Here is a 26,085-nt window from a genome sequence, read left to right as displayed (position 1 = left end):
TTTAATAAGATGGATGGTCTGGTGGCATGAAAGCTACCTAGAGCAAAGCAGAGAGGTTTGGGAGAAGTACTTCTGGATGTGAGTTACAACTGGCGAGCTTGAAGGGCTAGATAGTGATGTGGTCGCTCGGGTGTAATAGTTTTATGGCGCCACATTCTGCGTTCTGTGTAGTCTGCGTAATAGGTTGAGTATGGCACAGAGGTATAGACCACTGCTGTGTTGGTTGAGTAGCATAGCGATGTGGTCTATTGGTTAATGGCCTGGAGTCATTGATCTAGGCCAAATAAGTGTACTGGGATTTTTCGTTTGAGGGTAATGTGGGTGTATCTTCATAGCTGTAACATATTATTGAAAGATCTGATGTGGTGTGGTAAGGGGCTGAAGTATGCATTAAAGAGGAGTGGAGAGATGATACAGCTTTATTTGGCGCTGATGCTGAAACAAATTGAAGAATACAATGTGAGCGAGATAATGCTGCATCTATTGGAAAGGTGAGAGAAGATCCAGTCAAGCATGGTGCTTAGAAAGCTGAGACCATTGGCGCTCCTTAGTAGTTTAGGGTTGTGGTCTGTATGAGAGTTGGATGAGTGATTCTGTAGCAATTTCTTTTGTCTGTGGTCTTCATACTGTAGATCAGAGTAGATAACATTCCTCTGTAACTTGTAAGCCTGTTTTGTGATTTGAGATCAGGGTATTTTTAAACAAAAAATTGGAGATCTGGATTGTAATTGATCTTTCAGTTAGTTTTGGTGTAGAATGGGCTCATGGAGATAGGTTGGTAGCAGACAGGGACTTTTGGATCACATTTTTTTTTTCGTTGTTAGCTTGATGTGGCATGACGGAGGTCAGGGCTAATACGTTGATGACCATGGTTGTGGGTGAGATGGTAGAAGAAGAGAGCAGGATTTTTTCAGTACGTGAGGTGGGCAAGATTCTGCAGGGAAGTGGCATGAGGACCACTGGTTATGGGCAGTCCTTTAATTCAACTAGAGTTGCTTTAATGCCTGCTTTTCTGCCCAAGAAGGCCCACTTCTAGAAGTGTAACCTGAGGAAGGAGGCATGATGACTCTGACAATGCAGGCATTTTTGAAGGTCATCCGCCTCACAACTGCTAGTTGTTTGGGAAAACTGGGATAACCATATCATGCTCGGGATGTTCCCAGCTTGTATGCACACTCTCTCATGGGCCGGGGTCTGTTGGGATAATAGCTTCTAAGTTTCACACAGAGGCATAATTGTGCATCTACTGTTCTTTCCACGTCTTGCATATGAAGCCAAGATGTGTCTACAATTTCGGAACATATAGAAAAATAATGTTGTACTCCTTTTAGACTGGCTATATTCAGCAGATGAACAGTTTTTTTAGGCCTGCCAGGAATGCCCTTTATCCTTCCACGTCAACTCTGATTAATTAAGTAGGTGATCATGATACCTTTTGTATTGGCTAGCAGAGAGCTCACCAGACTAGGCTCCCTTCCTCGACAGAGGCTCAGGGTGCTTCATTTTAGATACAAGCAGGACTTCCTAGATTTGTGAAATGTACCCTTCATCTATCAACCATTTACGGGCTGAGGTTTTGGAGGAAGGGATTTAAGTAATATTTAAAAAAAATTGAAAAGATACAATCAAAAATTATATTATGCAGATGCATAAAGAATCAATGCTGTGAAGGCTCTGTCAGTAATAGGGAATACAGACATATCAGCCAAATCAAGAAATAGCCTAATTCTCAATGGGCGGCAAAATCAATAAGAAATCCAGCAGCATCTCTAGAAAGTCTTCCTGCTTAACCTGAAAACCTGAAGTTTGTATACAGTTTCCTGCATAGGAAAGTATTAGTTTCTGCAAAATCATTTTGGTGTGAACAAAAGAATTACACTTTCAGTAAATCAGAGCACAGTTCTAATAAACATCATATTGCCTTACCATCTAAGTACTATCCAACTGCATGACTATTGATTCTGCCCACTCCATACTAATGTCATCCAGAGATGGTAGGACAAACTCATTACAACAACAATAGCAAATTATTGTGAATGTACACAGTACAGAGAGATACCGGAAAGGTCTTGAAAAACAACAGCATTAGTGTGTCCATGCTGGACAGTTCTGTCCAAGAACAATGTTGATGAAAATAAACAAACATAACTCAACCTGACTAAGTGGTGGAGAAATGATGAACTGTGAACATGCAGAAGGAAACACCCATTTTGAACAAGATGGTGTTTAGGCCCAACTGAGGCCTAGTTAGCATAAATGAAATAATGAATTTTTACACAGCATTGCAAATTTCTTTCAAATACAGCGCCACATGTCAGTGTGTACATGTAAACGTGAGGGTAAATCCACGTTCTGCACATTGTTAATAATGCACATAAATATAAACTGCATACAACCTTCAACTACCCCATCTAAATGCACTATAATCACTAAAACCCACAATTAATCTAATAGTATAACACAGTCTGCAACACATTCTTACGCAAATACCATAAATTTGCTCTAATTCACAGACGACATTGATAGCGATAGATACAAGAGGACCCAGCTGTGGCTTGGCTTAGTACTAGCCAAATGTGATATTGCGCAGAAAAGCATTAGTTTCTGCAAAATCATCCTGGTGTGAGCAAAAGAATTAAACTTTCAGCAAAGCAGAGCACAGTTCTAATAAACGTCGTATTGCCTTACCATCTAAGTACTATCCCACTACATAAATATTGATTCTGTTGGCTCCATGGTAATGTCATTAGAGATGGCAGAACAAACTAGTTACAAGAACAACAGCAGACTGTTGTGAATGAATGCAGAACAGGGAGCTACCAGAAAAATAGCAACATTACTGTTTCTTTGTTGGAAAGTTTTCTTCAAGAACAGCAAGAACAAGGTCAATGGAAATAAACCTAACTGCTTGACTGTGTGCTGCAGAAATGATGAAAAATGAACATGCAGAAAGAGACATCCGTTTTGAACAAGGTGACGTTGAGGCCTAGTTAGCAAAAGCCAGAAGACTGTACTTTTACAAGTCAAAGCAAATTAGTTTCAAATGAAATAGCACCATGCCAGTTTGTACATGTAAATTCGAGAGTAAAAATCCATGTTCTGCACAGTGTTAATAATGCACAAAAATATGAACTGCACAAAAACTATAACAAATTCATACTTAAAGTCTTGAGGGACGTGAGGGTGTCACAAGGATCCAAAAATCAAAAATATTACAGGAGAAAAATGTAATGTTAGATCTAAAGCAAGCTCATAAAACAGAAGATATATCTGCTATCTTCCACCAAATATGTGAATTAAAGCAGACAAATCGTTCTACTGTCGCAACGTAAGTCATGGGGGGGGGGGCGGTAATTTATCGTGGAAGACTGTGGCACCCAATGTTTTCCTTTGGGATATGGTTACAGTCACAAAAATGAATCCATGTGGGTTACATATGACAATGAATCCCCCAAATTAGACACATTGGCTGGGTTGCCCTGGTGAAGAATTAAGTGGGAGGGAAGCGCCCAGCAGTATTACACTACCCACTTAGGCGGTAGACTACCGGTTTTTAAGAAGCTCTGCTGACTACCGCTTTGGCTTCACATTCCCGCAGCTTTCTAATGCCTGCTGCGAGCACCATATGATTACATTGGAGGCCCCTGTGCGAACTCTTCTCAAATATGTCAAGTAAACACCAAAGGGCTCACAATTTTCCCCCATGCATGTGTATTTCAGCTCCCTGAACACAGAGCACCTCTCACCCTGTGTAAACTACATTATCAGGCCCTTCCCTTTTCTCTGAAGAAAGCTACACACACCCAAGCAAAACCGAGCCGGTTTGACCTGGTCTTCAGCTCAGGTCACATACATAGAGGAGGCGTTCACTTAACTGCATGTGACTAACTGGGACAATTACACATGGGTGTGTGCCTCCAGCTCCAGGAGGGTTGTCCATGAGCCGTCCTTATTTTATAATGGGATCAAACGGACTACTAATCCCAGAATTCAAAATAAAGCATCAGGACTGCCTGAGAGTCATGCATTGACCTGGAAAACTTGAGAGCCCTGCTGAAATTCACGCAATAACTTCAGATGAGATGAAAGTCTAGACCGCTGTGGAAAGCACGGGATAAGGGGAAAGGTTCAGCACACCTCAGATTAGTACCTATAGTAGTCCCAAAAAGAATGGGTGCACAATCTCCCGGTACCCAGCTGACACACATACCAACACAAGAATAAGAACAAAGAACCAAACATCTTAACTGACTTCTTGAAACTCTGGTTATACTTTGAAGTGTGCTCTTTCCCAATTGGATCTAAGAATAATGTCAGATGCCTACCTTGCAGCAGGTACTGGAGTTATTGACTGAGAACATAGCATGGTTTGTTTGTTGGTTTAAATCTGTAATTGGTCCCCTGCTGTCCGCTATGCTAATTGGTAAAATCTGAAAGCATCCTACCTTTTTTTCAGTTCGAGTATGTTGGCAAGTATACAACTCGTCTTTTGCAGGTCGAACATGGGCCCAGTGCCTCCACTAGAGCTTGAGGGCCGACCTCGATTTACCTCTGTTGTTGGTGAAACAAATATCTAGTCTTCTCCTGTGGATGTCAATGAGAAGTTCAGGATGGACAAGCATTCCAAGCTCAAAGGACCTTTATTTAATGCAAGCCTCAAATGCTGAGAGCATGCTCTGTGTAGGGGTTGACTTCATTTATGAAACTGGAAGGGGTGGGGTCTCCGGATAATCCAGGATGTTTCCTGATTGCTGATGAGATAAAGATGCTAGAATGCATCCTTCTTTTTATTCTTTAGTGATAGAAGATCATAGATTGAACCTGCCCACTCCAAGATAATTATGACTAGAAGTGTCTAACAAGAAAATATTTGAGTAAATAAAAATAACAAAAAGATGACACATCTGTAATTGAAGCAGGACATTGTGCCTGGTATACTGATTTAATGGAGAAAGCCGACTGAACAATGGGTTGTATGGAGAGAGGAGCCTGAAGGTACACATTGAGGAAATTTTATTTTTTATGTATTCCATTTTTATTGCTTCTTTTTATATAATGTTTTGAAGCATATAAAACATTTTCTATTTAATACATTGTTGAATGATATTCATTAAGGGTATCTGGATCAAGTAATTGCATGGGTGACGGTTTTGAAAAGGTGCCCTTCTTTAGATGCACTTATAACACGTTATAGTTTAGACACTGGGATAGGTTATGGCTTGATTAATAAAAGTATCCAAGCAGAAGAGTTTACTTGAAGACCATGTATTCCATAGGCTTAGGACTTGTTCCAGATATATAGATGTAGCACCCCGCTGGGAGCTGTTTTTTTTTTTGTTGCATCTTTTATATAGCGCAAACTCGACCCGAAGGTATTGGAGCGCTGTACATGAGCACCATATTTACATTACAAATTCAGGCACAGGGAGATTAAGTGATTTGCCCAGAATTACAGGATGCGGACGCGACCTCGAGGCTCGAGCCCTGGTTTCCTGCACCAAAGTCGGCAGCGCAGCCGACGGACCACATCCTCTCCTGTTCTTCCTCACTCTGCTCTCTCTCCCCTGAAGCACCCAAAGGCCCTCTGCAGAACAGCACACATATTCCAACTAGCATCATACACTTCAGAGAACATTCATAACAAGACCAAGGACAGAGCACAGGACCACTGAAGACGGGGAAATAAGTTTCCCAAGTTGCTTATCAGAAACTCAGCGACAAAGTATTTTTAATACGTTTGTATGATAATGTCTCTGCTTTCAAGGGTGCATCCATATTGGAAAATGTCTCTTCCAAAAACCTCTAGCCCAGAACAGAGCTGCTAACATATTCTCAGAAAAAGCAAATTGCACTATACCAAGCTAGCCCTCGGAATCTTCCATTGGCTCTCTATAAACTCCCTTAACGCTCTGCTCATCTGACACCTCCCCTTTAAGCTCTAATTATTCAGAAGAGTCCAAGACTTAAAGAGGGATCAACAATTTCTTAAATACACATTTACCAGCAGTTGACTTGGAGCCTCCATTCAATACGTCTTCCAAATTACGCTATTGTGGGCTATTTTTGAATTGGTACAACAGATCTCTCCACTCCGGTGGACTGTCCCTTTTTTTTCGAATGAATCTCGTCCATGGAAAGTATCTCTAACCCCTAATAAGCACTGCAACCAAGGTAAAGGGTTCTTTTATACCAGGGTGACTGCTTGCTAATTTTTCATCCTACCAGCATGGCATGTACCCGGACCTTCCTCCCAATTACCTTGGACCTTGAAATGTGATGACCATATTATCTCTCCATCAAAGGCCCCTGGAGCCAAGAAATGAGTTTAAAGAGCTTCACATGGCACACAAAACAATCCTTGATTTGGTCCCTGGCTACCTCTCAACGTTTCCTCTGTTACAAGCACACAAGTCTGGCACCTTCGCGTCTCCAGAGTGTCTTTGCGGTATTAAGATCATGACTATAGAGAGTGATTATCTGTTATCTCTAGCCCTGAAAAGCAGGTACTGGTTACAGGCCGTCACTTTAAAAAAAAACAAAAAAAAACAGATTGACAAATAAATATGTCTTTGGTCCAACTCCCACAGAAATATGCCCATACAACATTGAAAGTATTGATGCACCTAGGAAAAACCCACCATACTGCCAATGCAGGAGGCTTAAAATTAATAACCCCATATCCCTAGGCACTCCTGCCAGGAATCTAACCTTCTAACTCCATTAAGGAGCGGAAACCTATTAGTCGTGAAAAGTGCAGAGACCAAAATTAATTATGTTTGGAATTTTGGTTCCAATCACTACATTCCCTTCCCAATATAATAACATTAATCTTGTCACCGAACCGGGACCATTGAAAATTTCCTAACATGGTGAGCTAGTTTACTGTTTATCAATCTCCGGGGTATTTGAATATCTCTTCATTCTATTGCAATATTGCTCTTTTTAGACTGTCACCAACTCTGCCTGTGGGATGTCTCCCGGTCCAGATTATAATTCCTGCAACTCTTTGAACATATCTTCCACTTGCCCCTGACCTCCACTGCTGTAAATCACACTTGTAACTCATCTGGTAACATTTTTGAGATTTCCAAGTATCCCGGGTCGGAATTTTATCCATAGACCTGGCTATTCGGCTAATCAACTGGACCCTGCTAGTGTCTGGATGCCCTCGCGGATGATAAGAAGTGCTCTATAAATCTACAGATTGATTGATCCAATTCTTTGCCTCATTTCCATTACCTAACCAGACTTATAAGTACTCGACTTGAGACAAATAATAATAGATATTATTGTGCAAGAGGGACCAAGTTTAATATTTAACACCTTCTTTTAACCTGTCTTTTACTGCTAGGAGCCAGTAGGAGATTCTTATAAACTTTATATCGCTCAACTTCAATAAGAACGAAGGAAAGTACTTTTCATTTTCAAATAAAAATTCAGTCTGAAAATCCTGCACTTGAACTTCAACGCTTTTAATCCTTTGCCTCAAAAATTCACTCTCTTTTGCTAGGAACATAATCAGGTGATGTTTGTTCTTTTAGGCGTCTGTGTAACCATGTCTCAGTTGGTGTTGATATTGTTTGTACTAATGATGTGCAATTGTTGTATTAGGGACCGTTTGGTCTAATAAACTATTAGTGTTACTAAAATGCAAAGACATACAAGCAGTGCCAAAGCTAATAAATACGTGGGAAAACATTGCACGGTTGCCAAGGCCAGATTCATTGTTTTAAAGGCATATATACTAAATAAATGTGTATTTAAAAAATAAAGAAAAATGGAAATTAAAATAAACAAGAGATGAAAGGAGAGATTGACCAACCACCCTTGTCACTAAAGTGCACTACCTTTTAGTTATATGTGCACTTGCAGTCAAGCAAAATACCATCACTCAAAAGGCAAGAGCCAGTGGCTGAAGTGGACCGGCCCATTATCTCATTCTTTGAGTAAAATGCGTGAAAGCAAAATGCGACTAGCAATTTAACAAACCAGCTAATCCAAAGGCCCTCTACGTATGGTTATGGGTGTGAGTTTTTTTTTATGCTAGTGAAATGCCTAAAGCTATTTCTAGGCTTAAAGATATGACTGGACAAGCTTCTGCCTTCTGACGAGTTAGGGCATACAATCTGTGCATGTGAAGTCCCTCACTGTGATACCCATATCTGAACATTTCTATATACACAAGGCATTGCGATAATTGCTATCCAAATTGTGTTACAATTAATTTGATTGGATGATCAATTCTCCACACAGGAAGAGGACACTATGCCGGGCTCGGGGTTCAAATCAGAGCGACTGCGAGTCAATTTGCGCCTCACTATCAACCGCCTAAAGCTACTGGAGAAGAAGAAAAGTGAGTATCCATGGTGGGTTCGTTGTGGACTTGAGTACCAGGTACAAGGAGCTAGAGGTGCCGAGAGTGAGTGTATCTACCAATGAAGGTCTTCAGAGGTACAAAGCTGCACAAAGAAAGATGTGCAAAGAGGAAGAGCAGGTAAACTGATGATTTCAAAGGGAGGGACATGTAGAGGAGGAACAGAGTTTGAAGGGGTAGAACATAATGTGTACAAAGAGCTCAAGTGCAGATAACAATGTGTTGAGCTAGAGATGCATGGAAAGGGTGAGAAGGGTATTTGGGCTGTACACAGAGGAAGAGGTGATGAAAACAAAGTCAGCACTGTTGTGGGTGTTTACAGAAAAGAGCACAGCATGGTTAAGAAGGAGCTATAGCGTAGAAGCTGTATCCTAAAAATACCCACCGTGCTCGACCTGACCTTTGGTAAGGGTGTGAATAAAGCAATAGCTGGAACCTCAAAGAAACACGACCCTAGAGGTCAAACAAGCGATTGGCACCGGCCATTGTCTTATTCTTGCACTCCTGTTCCAAGAAACCTTTTCAAATGGACAGTGTTATCATGTGTTGCTATCTGCTAAGAGACAACTCGCAACAAAAAGGGAGATGAGCAGTAAACCTGAACCCCCCCTCATACCATCACTGCAACCTCTGGGACTGGTTTAACTGTATTTGTTTTGTGCTATTCCATTGTATACAATCATTCCATGGACATCGTATCTTATATCTGATCTCGCCTGCAATACAATTTCATTGCAATATTTTGTGCGTAAAACTAACTGCCCTATACCGATGAAAGAAAGCCTCTGTTTCCCCTTCCGACACAAGATCGTAAGTCAGATCTCTGACCAGAGCTAGGGCAGTGCATCATTTCCTTAAGCTGCCCACCCTCAACCTTCATCCAGGCCTCCATTCTCACAGTTCTGCATAAGAAGCCCACTGCCCTTCCTGAATGTCATCTAATCCAGTTCCGAGGTTTTCAGGTGAAGTTATAGTACTCAGGAGGGGTGATAACACATCATATCATCTAACTGTGGTTTCCAGACTGATTCAAACATGGGATGTTCACCCTTCACATTGGCAGTAGGCCATTCCATCATCAAGATGTTCCAAAGCCTAGTGTGCCACTGAACTAGGGATGGAAACTTCTGCTCTTTCCAACATGCAGTGATAGCTAATTTAGTAGACTGTAGACATTGTCAAATAACATACCTGTCCAGGTAGGTCATCATGGAACATCCAGGAGGTCTGAGCCCCAGCAATTACAAGGCTGTAGCCTTGGTCAGGGGATACCCCACTATGGCGTTGATGGCCCTTTGATTTTCTGCCAGTCCCTTGTGAGCTTCGGAAAGGTTCACTAAATGTGCAACAAGTCACGCTTCTGTTGACAGCTCCTCCAACAGTTTAAGCTAGCGACTGGGAACGTATGAGGCACTGTATCTGGGATGTAGTACTATTTCTACATTGAATAGTTTCTACAGAGACAGAGTTCTGAATATCTCACCATAGAACTTCCCATTCCGTGCTGAAGTTCTTCCTTTGAAGGCAGCGGCGGCTCACCTGCTGTGAGTGCAGCATGCACCCACATTAATAATAAAATGGTGATAAGTACCATTTAATTAAAATGTGTTCCAGGCTCGCGCTGTTACAGAGCGAGGGCAAGGGGCAGGGCTGATTAGTGCAATTGCACTGTTACTTCCACCCCCTGCCAGTGCGCATGTCAGATTGGCTGGCTGCCTGCAGCCGACTAATCTGACAATACCAGAGTGTGCCGCCCATTAATACCAGAAATGACCTATGAGAAAGAGAATGATGACAAATCTCTAATGAATCATATCAAAAGGAAAGGGTATAGAAGAGCCAAGTGATATAAAGTCATTAAAATATGTGTAACAGAATGCTAAACTGTAGGTCTACGGCCAGTGTGTAAAAATATGTGGATGGGCCCTAGGTTGTCGCTCTTTGAACGAATAAATGGAAAGTCAGTAGTGTCTTCTTCTCCCATAGAAAACAAGCATTTGCAATGCATTAGGTCTCGCATTAGTGAAGGGTTGCGCTATTGGCGTTGCAAATAGTAATGCAACGCCAATTCCTCAAACTTTAAGTAATGCGTTTTTTGATGCACAATTTGGTCGTCCATTCCTGCATAAGTAGAGTTGCTATGTATACTTTATATATGTACCAAGTAAAGAGTGTCTGGCTAATTTTAAAGTTAGATAGCAGTAAAAGACACGTTCTAGTACCTTCATTCAGTAAAAAAAAAAAATATGTTCTGTTAAGCACTACTAAGTGCTGTAGCGAAATTACTGAACCTATCTGGTGGCTTGCAGCACCATACAAAAAAACAAAACTTTACTGCGCTTTTTATTGACCGTCACAAAAATTCAATCTAGGCCAAGGTTAGTAATATGAGGGGGGTGGGGGGGACGCTTTTTCATTTTAAACATAATATCGAAAAAGCGGAAAACACAAAGAAAGCACCTCAGTACTATAGAAAGAACTCAGAATGTCCAATGCAAGCACTACCATAGAATTTGCACGGACTTGTGGTAAAGTAGTGAGTCCTTCTAGAATCTTCCACAAACACAAAGTAGGAGTAGTAAGCGCTGTATAATACAATGCACAATAAAAGCATGGCAATTCCAGGCTACTAAAAGAGAGTTTAAAAATAAATACATCTAATCTATTTTAAAGTGCATGCCTCCTCGAAACCTGCAGCCTTCAAACTAGACCTATATTACATTTTCCTCTTGGTGACTGTACCTGAGCTATGCCTATTTTGAGCAGGAACCAGGAAGCGTTCACTAACTTTACCGTCAGTCGAAGAGCCACACATCCTGCAACTATTAATTTTGCCTCTGTCTCTTCTCCTGGGTGCAGTGTTTCTGAATTAAGCTGTTCCACGAATAAATAAAATAACTTCAGCTTTTGCTCCCTCTCCACTGAAGAAGGTCACCAATGTGGCCCATTAGTTAAGACCACCCCCATCCTCTTTCCAAGACTATCAAGAGGTATTGTGCCATTGTCACTTAGCTCGTAGCGCTTTGTATTTTAATATATGCAGATTTTTTGTCATATTAAAAAATGCAAAACTTTATGCAATATTGCACTTGTGTTCACAGTGATCAGTTGCCTGTGCAACAATGATGCAGTTACCACCTGACCCCATATCAAGCGGGTTATCGACTTCCGCTAATTCTGGCTATTAGCCATGGTCACTGAGGAGTTTGAGACTCAGAGTTTATACAATTTCAAGTTTGAGTAGTGGCCCAACACAAGTCTTGGGGTGCTAATGCGTAAAAATCCTGGAACGGCCGAAGGTGACTCTTTTGACCTCGGTCATCTGGTCCTCTTTTGCTAACAAATACACAATTTTCACGGTTTATTCGTTTCATGGATTGCTTTCAATATCTGATCTTTAACTAACTGCAAAGTCCATGTTGAAGTCCTAATCCCTTCGGACTCCGGTGTAAAACTGAGAAAACTATGTGACTCAATGACGTCAGTGTTTTCATGTCTTAGGTTCTCATTCAGCAGCCTGATGCATTCTGGGAGTTGTAAATAGTTAATTTCAGCTGAAACAAATGGGCATCCTAAAACAATGCTTTGTTCGAGTGGGGAACTTAAAGTTGTCCAGTAACCTTCGTTACAACGTGCCCTCATTTGGCCGCCCAGCCTTAGATTGTATCAAGTACATAAGTTTCATAAAAAGTAAAGAAATAGATAAACACTTGTTTCCTATTTCTTTACATGTTGAAAGTGGCCGCTCGCCATTTACTTTCATTTTCATTACTTTTGTTACAATTGCGTCAACGGCACGGGCGGGCGGCCGCTTCAAGCATATAAAGAAATAGGAAACAAGGGACTTTTGAAACGTGTGTGGCAGGGGAGGGAAAACAAACAAACGAGGAACTTTTGAAAGGTTCGTGGCAGGGAAGACATAAAGAGCTGCTGTGTCCAGGGCAGGGGTCCAACTGAGTGAACTAGAAAATAAATGAGAAAAAGCTATGCAAAAGCATGTCGTGAAACCATGCAGGCACAAGGGCAGTGGAGGGGAGGCAAGGAAAACAGCAATAAAGACGTTGTCCACACCACGTAATCAGGGGGCACAAACAGAGCATGTGCAGGAACAAACAAGCAGCAGCTGAAATCATTTGAGACAAAACACCACGAGCCGTACATGTGCACATCACCTTTCCGGGCGCGTGACATCTCCGGTCCCCCTTCTGAAAAAAAAAATCGCCGACAATAGTCTCGCCAAGCGAGCAGCTAATGCGCTGCGACGCTAGGAGAGACCTAATAAACCAGTAGACATCTCATTTACAAGTCTAAGAAAGTGTGTGACTTGTCAAAAGCAGAAGCAGTGTCGGCCTGCACTCAAGAAAAAGTTGGCAGTCTGGAAATTAGACTATTATACTCATTCATGAATACAGGGGCCCCATATGTCAGTAAGTATGTGTTCATGGTCGTTCAACCGATAGATCAAACGTTCATGTGCAGCTTCAGTGCCACGCTCTCCCCCCAGTCCTCCTGAGTTGGAACATTGGCCCCCGACAGATATGCAAAGTTTGGCTGCTGACAAAATGGAGGCAAACCAGTGGAATTTGTGCGAGATGAGAGTTGGTAATCCCTGGGAATCGCCAGCGAAGGTTGGAGGGGAGCAGTATAGCCAAGCATGTCTCGTATAAGGCGATCAACCCCATCCCAGAAAGTCTTGAGCGCAGGGCAGGACCAGAGAATGCGTATTATGGCGCAGTCCGGACCATGGCCATGTCAACAATCCGACGTAGGAATCAATTGTGCACTGTGTAAGATATTCTTCCACTTTGTTTTAGATGTTGCCTGAGGGGTGGGTGTGGATTCTCAGAGAAGTTTGTATGTTTTAGAAATGAACTCTTTAGCTAATAAGAGCATCGAAAACGGGGTTTCAAATGCCATATCCCTTCTTATAGATGTGCTCTTAATCATTGGTTGCAACATCTAGTTTCTAATCGGAGTTTAATATAAATGTGTATATTCATTTAAAGAGAAGCCAAGTTTAAATTGTAATTCACTTTGGCCAAATCCTGACTATGCATGAGATATAAAAAAGATGGCTCCTGTTTCAGTTTAGAAAAAAAAACTGTAAAATTATATTTTTATCACTTGAGATTTAATGAGAAATTCACATGTCATTTTTACACAGACTTCAGAGATGCCAACATGTGTTGATATTCTCTCTCAAACAGCAGCTTTTGAGTTAACCACATCTCAGTGGGTCCATGTCAGCAGTGTTCCTCAGTGTGCCCAAATACCCTCTCTGAAACTCACAACCTTAGTCTGTTTCTCTAACTTCACTTCCATCTCCAGTATTGATTCCACAGGAAGTAATAATCAAGTTTTCAGAAGATTTCTAGTTTGGCGTCCAAGTCGTGTTGAAGTTCTGGCAGGCACTTGTTCAGATCCTGTTAGATGTTCTGGAACCCCTTCAGGTCTGCCATTCCTTCCATCAGGTTTACTCTGATGAGCGTTTTGGGTGATATTCGTGAGTCAACTCTCGCCAAAACCATAGTTGGAGGGGCTCCGATGTACTGATTACTTAGCTTTGCAGTGTTCTTGAAGAAGTACAGCATATGTCTGTGCCTCTTTCTTCAGTGTCATTCCTGGCAACAGCTTCATTCCCCTTGAGTCACACACAGATGTGCACCTGTGGCAGCAGGCATCAAGCACATCTCTGGGCCATCACAGTCACCCAGGAGCAATCTTTAGATTCCCAAAGGAGTTCCAAGTTAGGATGTTGCAGTGTTCTGCAGTGCAGGCATGAGCCCCACATATGCTTTATAAAGTATTCCTTTGAGTGTCCCCATGTGTTGCTCGTGCACCCTCCGCAGAACAGTTCGCATCCCGCTGGGGCCAAGATGCCGTTGAATCACCCTCCACCTATAATTTTCATAATTTGCAAGTCTTGCAGGCCCTCAATCATCCACCAAAGCCTCTGTTCTCAACATCTTTTACCTGTGAATGCATCACCAGGCAGGCTGCTTGTGCCTCCCCTCACCTAATGCTGCCCCACACTTCCAGGTGGCATGACAGTCCAGCCAAACTGGTTCCTGGGGGTAGAGAGGATCCATGCTTCTCTACAGGCCGATGACACTCCCTATGAGGACCCACTCTTCTCTCCAGGCCAATGATTCTCACTATGGGGCGCACAGCCATGCCTCCGCTTCACCGCCTGGTGGCAGGTGCCATCTTCAAACCACCCCTCCTGTCACAAGGCCCAGCTTTCGCTCTCATCTCTTTGGGTGATGATTCAAGCCTTGGTTCCATCTCCCCAGGCCTTGCACTCAAGACCATCAACAGAGACACCAGTAAAAGAGCCAGCTGGTTCACCCCGGAACTCCTCGCCTCAAAGCACACCTGCCGGAAATTGGAGAACATATTGCACAGCGACGAGACGCCGGACAGCCGGGCTGCCCACAAAGACGTCATCCGCAACCACCACAACCTCATCAGGACCGCCAAAAGGACCTCCTTCACAGACCGCCTTGACAACAACGCACACAACAGCAAGGAGCTCTTCAACATCATGAAGGAACTCTCCAACCCCAGCTCCAGCGCCAACGACATCCCGCCATTTCCAGCCCTGTGCCACTCCCTCGCCACCTTCTTTCACCGAATAAACACCGACATCCATGACCGTTTCAAATCCCGGACAACCCCTGCGTGCCTCGACGCACCGGACCCACCGCACCCCACCGTCCATGACTCCCTGACAACCTGGGCCAACGTGAGCATCGAGGACACAATCAAGACCATGGGCACAATCCACTCCGGATCCCCGTCCGACTCTCTCCCACACCACATCTTCAACAAAGCCGGCAATTCCATCGCACCCCACCTGCACAACATCATCAACCTCTTCTTCGAGACCGCTACCTTCCATGAGAACTGGAAGCCCGCAGAGATCAACGCCCTACTGAAGAAACCCAAGGCGGATCCGAGCAACCTCAAGAACTTCTGGCCCATCTCCCTGCTTCCGTTCCCAGCAAAGGTCATCAAGAAGATAGTTAACATCCAGCTCACCCGTCACCTCGAAGACAACAACATCCTGGACCCCTCCCAATCAGGATTCCGCAGCAACCACAGCACCGAGACCGCCCTCATCGGCGCCACAGACGACATCAGGACAACGGCGAGACGGCGGCCCTCATCCTCCTGGATCTCTCCGCCGCCTTCGACACCGTCTGCCACCGCACACTACGCACGCGCCTCCAAAACGCAGGGATCCGGGAGAAGGCCTTGGACTGGACCACCTCCTTTCTCTCTGGCAGAACTCAGAGTCCGCCTCCCCCCCCCCGTTCCGGTCCGAGGCCTCCGAGATCATCTGCGGCGTCCCACAGGGTTCCTCCCTCAGCCCGACACTGTTCAACGTCTACATGGCACCACTAGCACGCATCGCCCGACGGCACGACCTCAACATAATCTCCTACGCCGACGACACGCAGCTGATACTCTCCCTCACCAAGGTCCCTCTCACCGCCAAATCCAACCTCCACCTGGGAATGAAGGCCGTCGCCAACTGGATGAAGGAAAGCCAACTTAAGCTGAACTCAGACAAGACGGAGATCCTCATCCTCGGGTCCAACCCCTCAGCATGGGACGACTCCTGGTGGCCCGCATCACTGGGGCCCCCCCCGGCCCCTACCGACCACGCACGCAACCTGGGAGTCATCCTCGACTCAAAACTTACCATGACCAAACAAGTCAACGCAGTCTCCTCCACCTGCTTCAACACCCTCCGCATGCTCCGCAAGATCTACAGATGGATCCCGACAAACACAAGGGAAACAGTCACCCAGGCCCTAGTCAGCAGCAGACTCGATTACGGAAACGCCCTCTACGCCGGAGCCTCGTCTAAGCTCATCAACAGACTGCAAAAAATCTAGAACGCCTCGGCACGCCTGATCCTCGATGTCCCATGCCGCGACCACATCACCCCCCACCTGAGGAATCTGCACTGGCTCCCCGTCGACAGAAGAATCTCCTTCAAGCTCCTGATCCACGCACACAAGGCACTCCACAAAACCGGCCCAGCCTATCTCAACAGCCGACTCTCCTTCTACGTACCCAACAGGAAACTCCGCTCCGCTGACCACGCCCTGGCCACGGTCCCGTGCATCCGTAGAACCACTTCCGGAGGCAGGTCCTTCTCACACCGCGCTGCCAAGACCTGGAACACCCTCCCCCTCTACCTACGACAAACTGAAGACCTGCTGACCTTCAGGAGACCTGGCTTTTCGACCAGCAGCAGCACCCCCCCATCCCCCCCAGCACCTTGAAACCCTTACGGGTAAGTAGTGCGCTTTACAAATTAACTGATTGATTGATTGATTGATTGATCACTCTTTAATCATCTGTGTTCCGTTGTCGTCCGAGCATTCACAGGAGTGGTGTGGAATAGTTGGAGGAACTATAGTGCTTGGGAGTGGTGGAGTGACATTTGAGCAGTTAGAGGATTGAATGGAGGACCCAGGAGATGGGGATTTCAGGGCTCAGGACATATCTGAGCATGGTCACAAAACACAAGATAAGCAGACTGCCTAAATGGAGAGGAAATTGCACAACATAGAGAGGGAGCTTGTGTAACTGCAATGAGAGGTTGTGAGGTCTACCACGGACAGACGCGAAGGGACTACAAATCAAGTAGGGCCATAGATCCCATTCAAAAAGAATCCCTGGAACCAGAAATGAGCGATGCCAAAGAGTGGAGGTGGGGATTAGATATAGAGAGGGCTATGGTGAGGGCAGAGGAAACAACCATGCAACTGCACAGAGACTATGAAACCAAATGCAAAGCAATGGGCTTTAACATTATATACAGAGTATTCTGAAGTTTTTCATACAATCAGTAATCAATCTGAGGCACCTGCTGTGCGTATCTCTTCTCACCTTTTCTGTTCTCTTTTCTTTCCCCAGCCGAGCTAGCACAGAAAGCGAGGAAAGAAATAGCAGATTATCTAACAATTGGAAAGCATGAACGGGCTCGCATCCGTGTTGAGCACATCATCCGAGAGGACTACCTGGTGGAGGCCATGGAAATACTAGAGCTATACTGCGATCTGCTTTTGGCTAGATATGGACTGATTCTGAACATGAAGTAAGATCTTCTACATTGTGTTTTCTGTTATAGTACAGACTATGATCTTCAAAATCGCAAAATCAGTTGAATATATCAACGAATTTGTTGGAGGGTGCTTTAAGGAATTAAACAAATAGAAGAGAAATAAATGAATTATCTTGGGGTTATCACATTAGGTGTAGATTGAGAAATGATGAAGTAATATATTGGCAAGAATCTTGGTGGGGGAAGGAGAGTGCTGGTTAAGTCAAGGCAGGAGTGAGTATCCCGGTGTTGGTTGGAGTAGGTAAGAGAAGATTTCATGGTGCTAGAAAGAGGGGTGTAGATGAAAATACAGAAAATATAAATCCTAATGCACGTTAATTTGGCTTGAGATTTTGGCAATGTTTCCGGGCACTAAAAAGGATAATTGACGGATGTACATGAAAGGGGGGGGGTGCAGGGTGGTGTTGTGTGTTCTCAATTGGCTTGAACTGATACTCTGACTGTACTGATGTTCTAAAAATTATTTGAAAGTATGCCTAACGTATTTCTGTTCCTTTAGAAGTATTAACTTGTGCATTTCTATTATATATATTTTCTTTGTGGTTGCTTGGGTTCTGGTTTGATGAAGACCGTTTGATTCTTACTAGCTCAGCCCATGTCAAAGAAAGCGTGTCCCATAAGTAACAGTGTTGTGTCTGAAAAATATGTTTGTCATAAGCACTGGAATAGGATAATTACCCTATTAGAACACGAGTGAAAGCTGGAACCTTAAATGGCTGAGTAGTAAATTGTGGGAGCTGGAGTGTAGTTGACCGGAAGTGGTGGCTGGAAATGACTCATGGTTGATACTTCTTGGACAACAGCTGATTTAGTGGTGGTATGCATGAGTGGAGTGAAGTAATGCCAACGAGGCGGAGTTTGTGGTAGTGGAAGTGTGGATAACTTGAATGGTTTGAAAATTACTTGGTATAAGTAGGTAATGTGATGGAGATGAGTTAAAGTTGATGAAAAAGTGAATGTGATGGACACTGAGTGGGAAGATTGTAATTGGGTGGGAGTAGAGATGTATTGTAATGTGGGAGGGGGAATGAGTAGGAAGTGGTTACGTGGGAAGAAGTGGGGCGTGATGGGAATGAAGACATTGAAATGATTGACTAAAGGGATTGGTAGTGGGAATGGTGAAAGAAATGTGAGTGTTTACAGCATTGTCTGCGGTCGTTTTGTGGTTTGGTAAACAATGGTAATGAAGGTAACTGTTTGGATATTGTGTTGATTAGTGGTGGACCAGAATGATGAGTCTGAAAGGAGGTAGTGGGTTTGATGATGTTGACCGCTGGTATTGGTAGCGGGAACAGGTAGGGTCAACAGTAAAAGCAAGAAAGTTACCCATGGAGTCCTACAACGTGGGCCACCTTTGCTTAATTTTCTCCTGGGAAGGTTTTTCCCTCCAGAGCGCTCAGAGGGATGCCCTCTCCTTATGCTGCTTTGTGTGGTATGAGGCGGATATCACCGGTATCCTGTGGTTCTCAGTTCTGCAGTGAGTGAGTATAGACCACAGATGGTGGGGTATGTGTGGGAGACAGGGTGTGGCTTGATGACACGGGGTTACGAGAGATCCTGTTTGCTCTCCCTTTAAATACTTCACTTTTCTCTTTTCAGAGAACTGGATCCCGGACTGGCTGAAGCAGTCTCCAGTCTCATCTGGGCGGCTCCTCGAATGCATGAAGTTTCGGAACTGAGAGTCGTGAGTAACTAATGGCAACCGTTTTTATTATGTTTGTGGTTTTAAAAGAACTGAAGCTTGAGGTGGCTCAAACGTGGTAATGCTATTGTGTGCCTCAATACAGATTTGCCAAATCTAGGGATTTGATCACCGGTCATGTAAATTTGGATGCCAATGAATGTCGCTCTCATTCTTTTCTCTTGTATCACATCGCGCGTTGATGGGCACCCGTATTATATTTTTTAGAGGCCTTTGTTGCCACACTTTCATGCACCCATGGCATTTTGTACAAGAACAAAACCATTGTTCTATCTAAGTGTTATGTTTTTTGGGTGCTTGTCAGGAATGAGGTTGAAACCTTGACCAAGAGAATGTAGTCATGCAGTCAAGGGCAGCTCGATGTGTAGTGAAATAGTGAGTCTTTTGTCAGTAACTCTCTAGTACAATTTTAACCTAGTTCATGAGAGCTTTGTTTTTCGGGCGATAGGGTGAAATATGGTTTCTTGGGAGTTCTGGTAAGACGAGTTTTGTTTGTGGTTTTGTTTGTAGTATGAAAGATTGTGCATTTTGGAATCTGTGTTATGGTAGCACTGTTTTGCGGGGGTTTATATGTGCAGCATAGTGAAGTCACGTAATCTAATTAATGTTTGTGTTGATGTAATAATAATTTAATCGGAATTAAATGTTGCTTCAGCTGGGTTGCATGACCAACATGTGCAATTGAGAATTTGTTGTGGCAGAACTGTGCTTGGTGTGTTTGTAAATGATGGTGTGAAGGAAAGAGAGTTATTTAGAGAAGCTATGTGTGCAGAAGGGTTTATTTTGAATATGGTGCTGTGGGGAATGCATCACTGAACGGAGTTTTGTTCGGATGCGAGTGAGATTTATTTTGAATCTTTTACAGTAAATATTAAATGTATTCAAATATTTGGGTAATATAATGTTTCTTGAAAATCCATGTGTCAATGGTTGAAGGCCACAGATGCACTGTACACACAATATCAGGAAAAGGGGGAGCATGGAAAGATGCCACTCAAAGCCAGAGTCGACTTTTAGAAATGGGCCAACTTAGCAGGGCCACCTCATGCAATGTCATCATGTAGAATATTAACAGTCCTGGGCTTTCATTTGACAACCCGATGCATAATGGGTGCTGTAGTTTTGGGTTGCTTTCATTGAGCTAGTTGGACTGAAAGACCTGGTAGCAATGATTGGTTTGTAAAAATCCAAGGAGGAATTGAAACAGTGTCCATCATGGCATGGAATGAGGTGGCCACTCTAGCCCGAAGAGTGTACAAGAAATCACACAGAGCCAACACCGCTGAATCCAGTTTTAAGCTCTACATCCATAATAATATAATGCTTAGATTATTATGCATAATTACAGCTTCCCATCCTGAGAGTACATTTCATAACGGTGAAGAGAAGATCAGTGAACCAAGGCTAGTCTGCCATCAGACAAGCTAGCCAGTAAGCAGTCCTCACCCACAGCTACTTATCCTCCACCTTTTAAGACTCAGCCTCCTGGTCGTATGCTTTTACTTTCTCTAAACCTTCACTTAGCGGGTGGTTTTCGCAGTCCAAAACTGCTTCTGTAATACTGGGTGTATCTGTCCCAGTTGTGTTACATTCTGTTGTCTGATGCCTTCTCCTAAAACCATTTCTGTACACATATATTCTAGCCTCCACTTGCTCTGGCAGTCTCAGAGTTCCAATGTTTCCAAATTATAGGCACAGTAATGTTTTTAACCTTCCTTATTTCTCTTGCAATCTGTGCTGATTTTGTTCTCTACTTGAGTATCATTATCTAACTCTACCTTTGATGTAATTAATGTATTTTACCTTTAAATTATTTTAGAAGATACATTTACCAAACTATTTTGGTATACCTTTATTTTTCATTTAGTGGCATTAGCATCAAGTAACTCCAGGATTTCTGTAACGGAAATGACAGTGCCACCATGGTTTTCTGTCTATGCTTCTTTTCCCTCTGTCTTTCTTCCTATTTTTCTTACTCTCCTCCTCTCTTAAAAATCATTCTCCCAAAGCATGTTCCAACTACCATCCTTTTCAATTTGGTAATGTTCTGAGACTTGGAACACATCAACGTCCAATCAAAACTGAACAATGATTCTCTTATATAATTCCGCCATGGAAACTGTGCATTCTTACATTTTGGATCATCCTGAAGCCCTTATTGATATAAAAATAAGTTATTGCAAGATTAGACCAGAACAGAAAATGCTACTATAGCCACAGTGTTCTTCATCCCAAGCACTTCTCGCACCAATTTTTTGTAAGAAATTAATTTGTGGCGAGCTGCAGGGCACAAGTATCCAAGTGACCACAAATCTTTGCTCCCTATATCCTAGAGAATTGCGTTTCGTTTTAAATGCATTTAAATGAGAAGAAGATGAGCCACCAGATTTAGAGTTGTATGTAAGTAGATAAAACGTGCACAGCATTAGCAAGTGCTAGGATGTTTTTTGACACTGTAAGATCTAATTTCCATGGCTAATGAATCTTAAGCCCAGATAGTCAAAGTATGGAAAACCTAAACTAAGCATTAATTAACCTAAACAATTGATTTAGAGTGTAACATTTCCCAACTATCAACTGCACACTTTTGATTTATTTTCAATGTTTTGAACTTTGAGTAATTTCCAAAACAAGCCAATAATTTGTGAATTGCAATTTCCGTGAGAGTCATAAATGCTTTTTAAAAGATTCACGTTAGATTACCCACCTAGGTGTGAAACCTCACTAGTTGCAGTTGTAAAAGTGGCTGCCAAATTCTAAATCTAAATATTATGAAGAGTGGACGTTATGCTACCGCCATATTTCACCACCTTACTTATTATGAAACTTTTTGTACACACCCAACCAATGTTGCCTCTAATTTATTTTCCCTGTGTGCAGCAGTGAATGGTCTCTGTGCACTGCAGTCAAGGCCATGTGCATCAAAGACAAGTGACAGCTCACTAACCAAGCGATTGCGCTACCAGAATCAGTGGTATTTGTCAGAAGTGAGTTCACTCACCCTTTAACCCAAGATAACTCCTCAGGGCTGACCCCTTGCCTGACCCTTAGCCTTCAGCTGACATCTATTGATAAGTTGATAGTGGATGGAAGGACCAGGAGTGGACACTACGGAAAGTTAACAGATCGTTTATTGAGTATTGTATTGCAATTACATTTATATAGCGCTTATTAGTCCTAACAAGGTGTTGAAGTGGTTTATGCCAATCTGCACTTTGACCGAGAGCCAAGGTAGGTGGTTATTCCAGTGTTTTTATTTTTAAAGGGTTTAGTCTAATTCTATTGAGATCATTCCATGTCTCCATGTCCACTCTAGTGTCTTTGAGGTGGATTAAAATTAGTATCAGGTATGAACATTAGTGACGGTGAGTATATGAGTTCAAGTAGATGGTCGGTGCAATTAGTAGATGAGCTAGAGCACATTATGTATTGATAGGTTTTATGGTCTGATTAACCAGGAAGGGCCAGTTTCAAGCTTTGAGATGAGGTGTGGGCAATTTGAACAAATACAATAACTGAGATTGATGCCGATATGCACATGATTCAGAGGAAAGGCATGCAGAGGATGGACAGCAAGGACAATGTCATTCAAAGAAAAAAAGGAGAGGTGGCAATTGGAAGTTTTAAGTTGTAAATCAAGGTCAAAATGTTCAAGTAGGGTTTTAGGCACAGAGTAGATGGTTTACATAACATGCACTCCGAGGATACCAACCAGCAAAAAGAAACATCATTATTTGCATGTGATATGGTTTTATATTGGGTACCTTGGATAGGCCCTAGAATCAGGTGAACAGTAAGTCCACTTCTAGGCTATTGCCAGACCACTGCTTCAGCATGGACAGCTGAGGGGCTGGAAGCGTAAAGTAATGGCTGGAAGCATATATAGGGAACTGTTACGCTAGAATGATGCAATACCCTCATGATCAAAGCAGCTTGAGAGAATATTCATGGTAAATAATGCAAACATAGAAAGGAGAATCTACAAATGCGGTAGCTGTGTCTTCTGACGTTTACTTTTAAAATTTGCCTCACAAATGCTTTGCCTAAGTACGAAAGGAAAGCATTTGGAGGCCCCTGGTTTGGCATTGCATAGGATGGAGTTGAGAACAGCTTCCCAGATAGTGGAAGTGCATTGCCTGCATTCCTGTAGCTGGAGGGGGGAACCAAGTCACAGAAGTGAGGCCGTAAATGCGGGGCAACCTTAAAAAATTAAATGACTCTTCATTTAACAAGGAGATGCAGATTAGTCTACTGGAGCACTGCCATTCAGTGAATGGCAAGAAGCTATTTGGCTGTCGTTTGTTTTTTAAGGTGAGGACAATTCTAGGTCAGGTATATCCTTTGTCTGCCCCCGACTACTGCTTCGGGAAGGATGAAGACATCCAGGTGCTGAGATTTCATACTTCCTTGAGCCCATGTTGTAGGGCTCCAGCTTAAAGACAGCTCTATGGTTTCCTGCTGTGAGAAACACTGTTTTGGACAAAGGATGTTTCTCAAGGGCAGCCAGAGTAAGACATTAAAAGTCCCAATCTAGCCCAAGGCTCTTTGGAAACAAGCAATGCATAGAGAGGACAAGGCATGTGATCAGGTGTGCAGATTTCATTTCAACTCCTAGGAGTGAAATAATTTACACAGGCGTATTACAGGTGTGGTACTGATGCACTGCGAGTGGAGAGGCGAAGACTTTCTTGGTTACCAACCCTCCTGTGACGAACTTTCTTAAGTTACTCCCAATCAATAGTCTGCCAAACAACACTGGACAACTTACAGCCAACTGACACACACACACAATTGAGCTCTTTGGAACATACTGTTTTAACTTGTGCATGAGGTGAGTATGTTCAGGGCTGCACTACACCATTTGCATGCGGAGAAAAAACTCCCCATGAAAAAAACAGCTTTGATTACATTTTAAGAATGACACCAGCCAGACTTATTTTTTCAACATGGTACGTGTTCCTACAAATCAGCCGGTAAATGTTTAAAAAAATCCAGCCAACAGCTGCTTGTTTTAAAACTATTCATAATATAATGGGGGTGCAGCTTTACAAAGGCATTAGGTCGCAAGAAATTCATCACCCTTCAGTTTTCTAAGCCAAGTATAAGCAGCCTTCATATCAGTAATGCACAGACACAGAACTATTTTCAAACTAGCGGTAATAAAGTTCCCTCTCACAACACAAACACGGTGTGTCTTTATGTTCTTAGGAGGGAATAGTGCGAAATTATATTAAAACAATGAGAAGATAACTCGTATTTGTACATTTTAATGCCAGAAACTCGAACGTCAGGCTACACGGACACTCTCTATTTTGCACTATTTCTCTATTTCGCACTATTTAATTTAAAGGTGGGATAGCCAACATATTAAGAGGTAGAGCCAAACCAGAGCCTAGCCAAGGGTCTGGCTTGGCTCTTAAAGCCCGTGCACGAGCCTAACCCTGAAAATGTTTGCTATTTAAATCATACAACAAACGTCTTTAACATGTTGAAGCTTTGACATGAATATGTCACATTATAGCAATGCACTGAGAAGTACGTATTAAAAATGATAGGGGCTTATTTACAAGCCCATTGCGCCGCTGGTGGGGCACGTTTTTGGATGCACCGGCAGTGTAGTGTGCCTGGCCATATTTACAAGGCCACGTAAAGCCACCCTGCATGGCTTTTCATGGCCTTTTAAATAAGGCCCCCTTTCACGCATTACTCTGCGTGAAAGGGGTGTTCCATTGGTGTTGCTGTGGGTGTTTCCATGCAACATCCATGGAACATGATGCAATCCCAGATTTAGAAGGTTCCATAAACCTGGGAATGCGTCCGATTCCTAGGCCTCCCAAGGGAAGGTATAGGGGAGATGCAACGAGGAGAAATACTTTTATTTCTCCTTGTTTTTCCATTTTCTATGCTGCAGCACACATAGAAAGAGGAAAACACCTCTTGTGATTGTTTTTGTGCAGGAAGGTGTCACTTCCTGCTCAAAAACAATTACCCCTACAACACAGACACCCTTGCACCATGACGCAAGGGTGCCTGCATTGGGGCATGGCAGGCCATTGTGCGCCAGCGTAGGGGAAAAGGATAGAAATGCACCGTATCTTGTAGATATGGCGCATTCCTGCCCATTTCTTTTGACGCATGGCAGCGCACCAAGAAGGCTTGCTGCGCTGCCGTGCGTGAAAATATTGTAAATGCAGCCCATAGTTTTTAAACACGTACCACTAGTGAACTAATAGGCATGCCAGTTGTGATGTATACCCTGTAGGTGGCCCAGATTGTTAAAGAGCAACTTTATAGTCTATTAAATCACACACAATAGGTTTTTGTACAACTGGTATTCCGCACTCACATATTTGAAAGTGCTTTCATATGCAACAATGAAGAAAAGGTGTTTTGGTAAAATAAAAAATGTGCTTACGATCGCACAAGTTAAACAGGGGAGCTATGATTTTAGCAGGTTTTACTTTGTACAAATCATCCACTAAACATGCATCTATTTGTCTTTACTCTTTTATGCTTTGATTTTACCACGTTGTGCATGTTTCTGCTGTTTTTACTTAGGGCAAGGCATGGGAACATTTTACATGAGCACGTTGCGTTGTTTTTGTAAACCTGGGAAGATTAAGTGATCTGCCCAGAATAGGATGTTGAGTGTTGCCGAGAATCGACCTTGGTTCGTCAGCTCCAAAGTCTCAGCTCTGGCCATAAGGCTGCAGAAGCCACATGGAAGCTTGTTGATAAGGAATCAGAATTGAAAGGGCTTCTAAAGGTCTATGTGCATCTACATAAGAATGCACTTCACACCAGCAGGACTGCGCGCTCCAGCAGAGGCCCTGCGCGCCTGCAAACAGTAGGGTGCGCGTGCATGTT

General features: G+C 43.2%; 1 protein-coding gene across 1 annotated transcript in view; it reads left to right on the top strand.

Annotated features, from left to right (window-relative positions):
- Positions 1-26,085, top strand: part of LOC146776314 (IST1 homolog) — a 159,104-nt gene that overhangs the window by 57,437 nt on the left and 75,582 nt on the right. The window contains exons 2-4 of the mRNA XM_085639972.1: positions 8,254-8,353; positions 17,309-17,489; positions 19,116-19,200. Coding sequence (XP_085496098.1) covers positions 8,266-8,353; positions 17,309-17,489; positions 19,116-19,200 — 354 coding nt within the window. The 5' untranslated portion in view covers positions 8,254-8,265. The remainder of the gene's footprint in view (positions 1-8,253; positions 8,354-17,308; positions 17,490-19,115; positions 19,201-26,085) is intronic.

Source organism: Triturus cristatus, chromosome 12 (assembly GCF_964204655.1).
Source record: "Triturus cristatus chromosome 12, aTriCri1.1, whole genome shotgun sequence".
Taxonomy (NCBI): Eukaryota; Metazoa; Chordata; class Amphibia; order Caudata; family Salamandridae; genus Triturus; species Triturus cristatus.
Note: the sequence above shows the minus strand (reverse complement) of the source record. Positions and strands in the feature narration are given on the sequence as shown.